The sequence below is a fragment of the Centroberyx affinis genome, unplaced genomic scaffold (genome assembly GCF_046629955.1).
Source record: "Centroberyx affinis isolate AG114_WGS23_722 - 3 ecotype Tasmania unplaced genomic scaffold, CSIRO-AGI_Caff_v1 ptg001949l_1, whole genome shotgun sequence".
Classification (NCBI taxonomy): Eukaryota; Metazoa; Chordata; class Actinopteri; order Beryciformes; family Berycidae; genus Centroberyx; species Centroberyx affinis.
Window position 1 is genome coordinate 1 of NW_027280306.1, and position 10,781 is coordinate 10,781.

General features: G+C 42.2%; 1 protein-coding gene across 1 annotated transcript; it reads right to left on the bottom strand.

Annotated features, from left to right (window-relative positions):
- Positions 1–5: 5 nt before the first annotated feature.
- Positions 6–8,859, bottom strand: kcnn1b (potassium intermediate/small conductance calcium-activated channel, subfamily N, member 1b; the record flags this gene model as incomplete). The annotated part of the gene is made up of 6 exons (XM_071530631.1): positions 8,738–8,859; positions 5,758–6,918; positions 2,280–2,717; positions 1,906–2,001; positions 775–1,193; positions 6–147 (listed from the first exon to the last, which is right to left on the bottom strand). Coding segments are annotated over exons 2-6 (2,235 nt in total), but the record flags the coding sequence as incomplete, so codon positions are not given.
- Positions 8,860–10,781: the final 1,922 nt, after the last annotated feature.

The following is a 10,781-nucleotide window of genomic DNA, read 5'->3' on the forward strand; positions in this document are numbered from 1 at the left end:
GTTACCATGATTCCCGTCAACAGACAAACCCCCTTCCCACAGTAGGTGTGAGGGACCATGTCGCCGTAGCCGATGGACAGGAAGGTGATGGAGATGAGCCACATCGCTCCGAGGAAGGTGCTGGTCACCTCCTGAGCATCGTGATACCTGATAACACAGTGTGAGATGCAGCTGTGATGAAAGAGCTGGAGAGAAGCTGTCTTTCTGCACAGTACCAAGGAAGAAGTTTTGCACGAAGGCTATCATGGACTTGTATTTCACTTGTATTTCAAAATGAGATATCCACCATCTGAATAAACTGAAACCTGCTCATACAAAATGATTGCTGGTCTGAAAGTAAAGCACATAACTGGTTACTATTAGAAGCTACTGTAGGAGTCATCTCAACACCTTTTCTGACAAAATAGCTATGCTTTTTGAGGATAGACAATTTCAGCTAGCAAATTTAATGCTGATATGAAAGTAAAGCACCTATTGGTTACTACCAAAAATTGAGCTATCAAAAGACTTTTTCTTACAAAACAGCTACACTTCCGAGGATAAAATGATCTGTGTTGAATTTTAGGTAACTTTTATTTATTTCAAAATGGATATATAGAGTTTTGGAATGAAAACTGTTGAAAAAAACTGTTGAAACTGATGAGTTGAACTGTTGAAATGTGGCCATGATTACAGCGTTTAAGAAAAACTGTCTCGTGTACCGGTGATCCTCAACCATGTGCCGCCGAGGCCCGAGAGCTGTCATTCTAAAGTGAGGAAGCTGAAAGCGGATACCTCTCACACACACGCACGGTCCACGCCGCGATGATCCAGCAGGACACGCTGAAGACCAGCAGCACCGTCCCGGGACAGATGGTCATCAGGGTCTTCATGACAAAGCGGGTGTCGAAGCTGATCTTGTTGAGCGCCCCGATGCTGCGGGAGGAGGCGTCCGTGAACAGCTTGCTGTGCAGCAGCATGACCCGGCCAATCAGGTAGAGGCGCAGGAACATCGGCACGGAGAGGATGATGTCGACATCGGCGTCCGCTACCGTCGTCGTGTAGCTGAAGGCCAGCCGGGCGGTCCAGGTGAACACATACTGGCCCGGGATCGGATGGATGGCACAGACCAGGAGCTCCAGCACCACAAACAGGATCCGCTCGTAGGTCATGGCTATCCTCCAGTCGTCTGCCCCGTTGTCCACCATGAAGAGCTGAACAAGAGAAGAAGAGAAGAAGAAGAGAAGAAGGAGAAGAAGAAGAGGAGAGGAGAGGAGAGGAGAGGAGAGAAGAGAATTAATAGCCCAGAGAGAAATTAGTCTTACATATGAGATCTATTATTTCTATATGATTATTGTTATATATTGTAGTATAATGCACATATTTTACATATTTCTTATTTTCATCTTTCTATTTTTCTTATAATTTCTCTATGCTTATATATATATTTCTCTTCTAGAATGTGAGCAACTGCAGCGTAACCCAATTTCCCCTCGGGGATCAATAAAGTATTTCTGATTCTGATTCTGATTCTGATATACAGAGATACAACAGAATGAATTTGTTTGGACTACAGTTTTTGTCATTGAAACCTCTGAGAAGTCTTCTATGAACATTTGGAAAGTAATTAAACCTCAGCCAAAGTCAACTTTAAAGAGTGAGGAGACAAGTTTAGCATTGACCACTGCCTAAGTAATATATTATATACCTGTATACACTTTGATAAGCAAACTGTAATTTTCTTTTTGCCTCAAGATGGACCATAACTGGAAAAAAAATGTAATCAGATGAACTGTGTGGTTGAGTTTTCCAATTAGGGTAAAGAAAGTTCCCATAGACAATAATAAGATTTAGTTTAAAAAAAAAAAAAAAAAAAAGGCCATAGGTACTTCACCTGCATGGATGGGACACCATCCATTCACATACCTGGATTTCCCTTGCATGGTACATCACTATGAGCCCGAGAAGAATAGCAGTAGAGACGCTGATCAGGCCTTTCAGTACAAATGAATATATGGATTCCTGTAGATGGAAACAAAAACATGAGCATGGCATTCTGTTCTGTGCTAATAAAGACGGCATAAAATCTTTAAAGGTTCCAGTATATTAAAAAGAAGCATATTAACAAGTCGGTCATGTACTGTCCCTTTGCACTTTATGTGAAGTCCTGTCGTCCCTGTACCAAGTGTCAGAATACACTGTGAAACTCTGTAAGATGTCAGTATGTCTCTGCACCAATGTCATCAGATTTCTGTAAATCTATTGTACGTTACAATTAAAGTAATTCTGAAGAGGATTACCTTACTTCCCCTTGACAGCTCCGTCTCGATCACCATGACAACAATGCCAAACATCCCACAGACCAAGGCGTAGTCGCTCAACTGTTTGCGCTTCCCAAAGAGAGCTCTTCTCTGACCCAGCCTGTAGCTGATGTCCTTGCTCTTCTTCTGCGGTGCGCTGCCTTCCTCCCTGGTCAGGTTCTCGCTGTTGGCCTTGCTGGAATCTTCTCTGATGGCTTTGGAGAAGGCGTCCTCCAGGATGGCGCTGTGGAGGAGCTGAAGAGGCTGCCGGTCCGGGTCCAGATCTGCCAGGCTGGATCTTAAGGCGCCGTGGCTGGTCAGCGGTCTCACTGCATCCCCGTTGAGGATGTCACCGGTCTCTACGGTGTCAGAAGGCTGAGCGCACTTGGAGAGGGAGAACTTCGATCCACTTTGGCTGAGGTGGCGCTGAGCATTTGTCTGCATGAGACAGCGAGAAAGTCAAAACATCATAGGTAATGCATCACATTACATACATGTAGAGACACAGGACCGCCAGAATAAGAAAACATTTGCCTTTGCGCTCTGGAGCACAAGGTGATTTAACTTTTGGTTGTGTGATACAGTATGATGAAGTGATCTGTAATGTGGGTTTCCATGTCTGAAAACCAAATGTCCTTTATGGGACAATTAAAGCTGCACCAGGCAACATTTCAGTGTAAAATATTGATGTTGGATATGGACATTGGTGGTAAATCTTCTCCACTGACGGAAAGTGACAAATCAGCACACCAGAACAGCAGTGAGCAAGTCCATCCAGAGAAAGCTGGACTCACCAACCTTAGATCTTTTGCCTCTCTCGCTCCTTTGGTTTGCAGACCGGGCAGGGTTGGTAAACATTAGGGGATGTTACAGGGTTTCTGGGTATCGAAGTTCAAATGTTTCAAACTTGCCTGATGCAGCTTTGAGATTTTTTTTGTGTTTATTTCTACTTATGCACATTTGAATTGTACACAGCTGCTTTGTCAGGAAATGAAAACAAAAACAACATGAAATGCAAAAAAAAAATAAAATTTTAAGGGGAACTATTCACAGTTCGGCAAACATACATAAAAATTATAAATCAGGGCATCATGTGCAGCCACATAGAGAGGAGTCTCCAAATAAAAATAAAAAATAAATAAATATATAAATAAATGAAAGTACCTTAAAAGAAACAGATATTAATCTTGGCCAAATTCACATTTAAAGGGTAACTTCGGTATTTTTCAACCTGGACCCTATTTTCCCAACTGCGGGTGTCTAAGAAACTAATGGGGACAACAATTTTTGAAATTGGTCCAGTATTGAGCGAGATCGCTTCAGCCGGCAGCCGCGAAACAGGCTGCAATGTAATCCGACGGGGCAAATGCGCACCGTCAATGTACGTCCACTAAAAGTGCTTGTTTTTGCCACTGACTGGCTCAGATTGTTATTATAAGTGTCTGACACAATATGGAAAGGACCCTATACAGAAATGAAACGTACTTCCTTACCTTTAGCTTGATCCCGTCTGTGTGTCTCGCCCAAGTCCCGCGAGAGCTTAGTTGTTGCAGGAAGTCACCTGTGGAAACGTGAGTGAGAGTTGGAGAGAGGAGTGCTACCGGGAGGAGTTTGTTGTGTTGGAGTACAGAGATCGTAGCTTAGCGTTATCTAAAAGATCTAAAAAAAACAACAAAAACAAAACAATGGTTCGTGTTTGCGCAGTTCCGAATTGTGCCAACAAAATGTCGCGCAACACTTCGCGCAGCTTTCACAGACTGCCTTTGTTGGATAGTGACCCGCTGAAGTTGTGGCTAGTTGTGCTACAAATGGATGCCAACACTCCTGTCCATACGCTGCGCCTTGCAGACCATCGGGTCTGCAGTGACCATTTTGACAGGGATGACTACAGCCAGCCAAAGAGGAGACGAAATCCTATCCCAAAGCACTTTTTCCTAAAGAAAAATGCTGTCCCGAGAGTGGAGAGACCTGCTGCAGACAGAGTGGAGGTAATGTTATTAGCTAAAGTTATTGCGTTGTCCTGGCATCAGTACACACGGCAAAAACAATCACTAAACTAGAAAGGCACTCGGAGAGCGCAGACCTCCGCCAAGGTTCATGCTATTATTGTTTGTTCGTGAGTCGGATCCAGATCCGCTCCAAAATTTAATGGGTTCTTCCTTGGCCCATGCTACACCCTTCCACCAAGTTTCATGAAAATCGGGCCAGTATTTTTTCCGTAATCCTGCTGACAGACAAACAAACAAACGGCACCGAAAACATAACCTCCTTGGCGGAGCTAGCCAGTAGTATGTGTAAAATAGCCTATCAACTGAGTCATGATTGATTATAAAATATGTATATAGATTCATTTCCCCTTTTCAGCAGTTGACATTCATAATAATACAATAAGTGATATCAACAAGCTGAAATTATCTGTGTAATATTGTTGCCAAAGTGTGTGTGCGTGGTGTAAAAATGTCATATTTATGCTTATCTATTATACGACCTATAAGCCCACTTTTATGCCTACATTTGTATATCCTATACATTAGCAGATATCATAGAGATACTTACTGGCAATGAATGATGATGGTAGCTCTTCAATGAGTAGGAGCTCTTCATCCGTATACTCTGGCTCAAATAAATACGGGCCGCCATCGAATTCAAAGGCCTCTTCCACGTTGTCGAAATCAGGTAAATATTCAGCCATGACTTAGAAAATCTTTTAGATAACACTGAGCTACGATCTCTGTACTCCAACACAACAAACTCCTCCCGGTAGCACTCCTCTCTCCAACTCTCACTCACGTTTCCACAGGTGACTTCCTGCAACAACTAAGCTCTCGCGGGACTTGGGCGAGACTTGGTTACACACAGACGGGATCAAGCTAAAGGTAAGGAAGTACGTTTCATTTCTGTATAGGGTCCTTTCCATATTGTGTCAGACACTTATAATAACAATCTGAGCCAGTCAGTGGCAAAAACAAGCACTTTTAGTGGACGTACATTGACGGTGCGCATTTGCCCCGTCGGATTACATTGCAGCCTGTTTCGCGGCTGCCGGCTGAAGCGATCTCGCTCAATACTGGACCAATTTCAAAAATTGTTGTCCCCATTAGTTTCTTAGACACCCGCAGTTGGGAAAATAGGGTCCAGGTTGAAAAATACCGAAGTTACCCTTTAAGTCAGTAGAGCTCCTTATCACATCTAAAATAAGCAATTACAGGAGCCAATCGGTTTGAAAACATTTTTGCTGGAGTACACTTTCATTAACCTATCTTGCCACTGATGTAAGGTGGGTGGCAGTGGTTTGAGCCAAGATAAAGTTATCATTTTTTTTGCCACCAATAAAAGGATATGCACTAAGTAAGCCTTTCTCTTTTCCATAGCTCCATCAGGGATTGCTGCAGCTTTGAGATTTAAAGCGAATTGAATGGACTGAATTTCGAGAAATGGCCTTCTTCACCTCAAAGGCATAAAAAGAAAAACCACGTACCTGACTCTCTCCCTGTCTGGCTCTCTGCTCCTCTAGATGATGGTTCTCCAGTGAACTGTAACAGCTGGCGGAGAAGGACTGGACACTTTTGTTACTGGCTGGCGTGGACGACCTCTTCACTCGTGGCGTGCTGGTTAACGGGTTGTAAGCGCAATGACGGCACTTGAGGACAATCGATGGATCTCCAAATGACTTGCAGGTCTGATCACAACTGAGCAACCAGTGAGAGTTCTGCTGCTGGACCAACAGAGGTTCTTTGCCAAAAATTGCTTCCCATTGATGATCTGCATTGACAGGAGGTTGCAGTTGGTCTTGAAGTTTTGACGAGTTTTGATTTGTCTCGGCACACTCAATAGAGTTTAGAGGAATGTTGAACAAATCCGGACAGGCTGGCTGGTTGCTGTCCTTGAGTTTAAAATGGTTGCAAGGCTGCTGCAGGAAAAGCTCTTTTCGACCATCTTCTTCACTGTGCCGGGGCATGAGACTGTCCTGTGGATGGTACGTTGCAGATTTCAGATGATCCTCTTGGTTTGTCTGCTGTGGTAAAACCTGGCATGCACTTGTAACTTGTGAGGTCTGAGAGAAAGTCTGGGTGTGTGGTGAGGATGAAAGGTTTCTCTTGTTGGAAACACTGGAGAGGAAGTCTTGGACCGTTCCCTGTTTTGATCGCGGCTGAAAACTAGAAGCCTCTGAATTTTGGTGCGCATCAAGAGCGGGACAACCACATCTGTCAGCGTGGTTTGGATGTCCCATGCTGGTCCGATGTCTCTCTGCTGATGGTGAAATATCTCGCCCGGTGCCAACCTGGCCACAAAACAGGAGCAAGTCTTGATCGCTGAACTGTGATAAGGTCGTGCCGCAGGTTTTCAACGGCGAAGACTGTGAGGAAATTCTCGCCGGAGCAATGCCATTAGATGTTCCCTGAGGTGCAGACGAAACGCAGCACAGACTCGTCTCCTGCTGGGACGACAAAGGCTCCAGGGAGGCTCCCGAGTATCGATACCGCATGACCTCGGGGGATTCCGCGGGAGGCGACGGACCTCCTGAGTTGCAGCGCTCATGGTCCCCGTCGCGGAAGACTTCGCCCGTGGAGTCGAGACGTCGCGTGGCGTTGGTGGGTTTGACCAGAATCAGCCTCATAGCTTCACTGCAGAGCTGCAACTAGAACACAGAGTTTTGACTGTTCCGTACAGTGTAAACATAAAATGAGTGATTGATTACTTTTATTACATTTGACCTTTACTTGATAGTCACAGTGAAGAGAGACAGGAAGGATGGGAGAGAGGGGGATGACATGCAACAAGGGTCCCAGACCAGATTCGAACCCAGGATGTCTCGGTTACATGTTGTGCACCAACAGGACACCCCATGAATGATCTACTTTATTTTCATGCTTCCTGGCAGGGTAGCAAAGTCTGATGAGTCCTGGCCAAGTTTCCCCAAATTTCCTTTCAACTACCTTGGGCAATGCAGTTTGAAGATGTCAAAAAATTGCATGTTCCTCGATCTTGAGAGCTCATAACTCAAAACTGAAAAACCCCTAGCATACTCAATTTTAATTTGTCATTGGAAATAAACTCTCCTTTAAAACTCACAGGTGTGGGCGAGAGCACACACACACTTGTTCTTCTTTATCTCTTATTTTTATCTGTATTTATGGTTTTTGCTCTCTCTAAAATACACAGACAAAACTGTTCATTAAAAGCACTTTATACATAAATCTGACCTGACTCTGAACCCTAATAATCCACAGTCCAGTGGCCACACAGAGGTAATTAATGGCCAAACACAAGTAGGATCCTACTTGTTTATCGTGGGTTCTGTGTTCAGCTGGTTGTGAATGGGAAACATGTCAAAAACAGATGTGAACCCCGCTGATGTTATTCTACTCAACATGGAAATCAGAAAAGCCGAGAGAATTACACAGATCTATTCCACGATGCTTTCTATCCATTTTGAAAAAATATAACTAGCAGAAATTCACTAATCAAAAGCACAAAAATATTGAATAGCCAGTATAAGTGTTGTTAAATTGTTATTGTATTAACGAGGGACTTACGTTACCTACTAGGGTTTTAAAAAGTTGCCATTACATGTTATATATACATATGTAATTTTGTGTTATCTATCATTCTGTAAGTGTAGGCATTTCGATATCTCATTTTAGAAAAAAAAAGCTAAAGTTCAGTTACTCTGTATCCCATAGAGCCACTAACACATTTCTCTATGAATTAGAGATATTCCATTAACGGCTGTCTGCTGAGTGGTGCTGTTATATTGCCATTTATCCTACATTACAATTTTAGATTTGAGGTTATACCTAAATTATACATTTAAAAGAGTAAAATTTAAATCCAGTCTAAAGAATTTAAAAGTTTCATTACAAATTGTACATATCCACAGATATACCAGAGATGATTATATGATCCTAAACACTATTCCGTATATTCAGTGAGGTGGAGGTAAATAAAAAGGTGGGTAAATTACGACCACTAGCACTACATCAAGCAACCACCAAAACAAACAATGATATTTTCAGTAAAGCAGTAACTTATCTTTTCATTTCTTTGACAGACCCGATCCTCATGTAACTTACATAGGTTTGATACTACTTAATATGAATTTACCTCCTGAAGATTGGCCTAAAAAAGGTAGGTAAACTGTATTGCCTCAAACTGAGTCTATGGGTTCACCCTCCAATATAAACCTGAGTATAAGCAAACGTTTAAAGGTAACTGTGTGACTGTCATGTTAACCCATAATGTGCTTTAAAATCCAGCAATCATTTGCCATTGAAGCCAACAATCACTTTCTAAGAGCAGGGATCAGTTTATCCAAACGAAGGACATCTCATTTTGGAGTAAAAATCTTCAATTACAATTCAGCATCTGGACCTGGCTTTTTGCTAATTTCCATTCTTTTCCACTTAACAAATAAACAAAATCACTAACAAACCCCAACTACCGCAGACGATCCTTACCTTCCTCTTCTTCTTCGTCCAAACTTGAAGAAGCAGGGTGTTAATGGGAAGTGCTGTCGGCCGGTGGAGGGAAAGTGTTAAGAAGAGCCGAGTGAGTGGGCGCCGGACGGCAGCCTGCCTCCTCCCAGTCCTACACTTGACAGAGGAGCAGTGGAGACGCTTTCCTTTGAAAGTAATGATTAGAATTCAATGTGAAGAAAGAAAAGGGCAGCAGCTGGCCTGGTAAAAGGCTGTCATGCAAATAGCAAAGGGATGGTGGGGTGGGGGTGGTGGGGGGGTAAAGCAACAGGTTGGGATGCAGAAGAAAAAGAGCGTGAAACATCAGATCAGAGTGTTAAGGAGCAACATCAGACATATCAGCTCAAAGAGAGATCAGTGTAAACAGGGAAGTGGATTGATTGGTTGCTGGGGGAGAGGAGGGGAACTGGTCGCTTTCAGTGTGAAGAGGAAAATAAGAGGTCAGGCGAACTTGTCATTGATGCTCTGCGGTTCAAAGGCCTTCACAGAGTCTCTTATCTCCTCCGCCACAAGGGCCGCGCCGGACAAAAGTGGCCCTGTTTCTACATCTGGACCTGAATGAGTCCGGTGAATTCAAGGCCTCGACGAACCGTCTCATCAATTATGTCACAGGAGATCTAACCGCAGTCACCGCAGGAACCATTTAGTCAGAAACGTATGAGGAGATCTATTCCAAAACAAAACAAAAATCATTACCTGAAGTTTATCCTTCCATATCTTCAACATGTAGATGATCCAGACTGTAGAAGTGTTGTCATTTTGTCAACCAAAGCATCAGAATTTGTTTTCATCTTGTGTTATCGATCAATTTGTAAGAGTAGGTGTTGCTTTTTTCCAACTGGTTCAGGTCCAGTTTGGTAACAAAAATGTCTTAGGCACCCTAGATTTTTTTATATAATTTTTGTCTATTTGTCTTCTGCATTAGTGTGTCAGTAGACTGCTCTTTATAGTAATTTTTTTGATATTTAGAAACTTTTCATTTCATTATTTTGAAAGCATCTTCGCTTTACAGAAATCTACATGTGCCTAAGACGTTTGCACAGTACTGTATCTGTGTTTTATAAAAACAAAATATAGTATAAATCAAACCGAAATACATTTTTACATCTGGCACGTTGCTGTGAATAAAAATATAATCCGTTCAACAACTTGATTCAGCTCACTGCAACACAGTGAGGTAAACAGAAGATGTTTTGCGGCCAAGAACGGTTTTCAACAATTACTCAAGTGATCTGCTTCATCTTACATCTCTGAGTTATAGAGATACGTATAAGAGATACATACAACAACCTGGACCAGCAATTTGTATGTCCAGTTTTAACATTTAAATAGATCAAAGCTTCTTAAAATAGACACTCAATAGCCGTTAAAAGTAAATTTCAAGGGTTTGAAATGTAAATGAGCCGCCTGTGGCGTTGTTAGTATTCATTAGATTAAAGTTGCACTCAGGTGTAGCGGTCAGTAAAGAGGGGGGTGAATTATGTCGGCGATCATCACAAGACAAACAACCAAGATGCATATAAAACAAATCTGAATAGTACTAATTGCTTAATTTTGTTAAACAGACCAATTCTTATGCAACATGCGTCAGTCTGATGCTATTTATTGTACAGCATCCTGTGTTTATATCATAAAGATCTACTGTATATTACCTGAAGAAGGTGGCTTGCAAACTCAGTATCATCTTTTAAACCTCTTCTCAAAACCCACTTGTTTAAGAAGGCCTTCTCTTCTGCTTTCATGTCAACTCCTCTCCTGTTCTTAAGTCTGCTTAGGATCCTTGCTTACTCTTTTATTTTGCTTTTATTCTGTTTTTGTTCGTTCCATCCTGTTATTTTACTTTTTCTTTTTTAGCAGTTATTGTTGTCGTTGGAGTTTCTTTTATTTTGACTGTATAGCACTTTGTAACTGTGTTTTGAAAAGTGCTATATAAATAAAGCTTATCATTATTATTATTAGTATGATATTGTGCAATCACCAACCTTTTCAAGACCTGGAAATGATCAAATTCACTTTCCATACATTT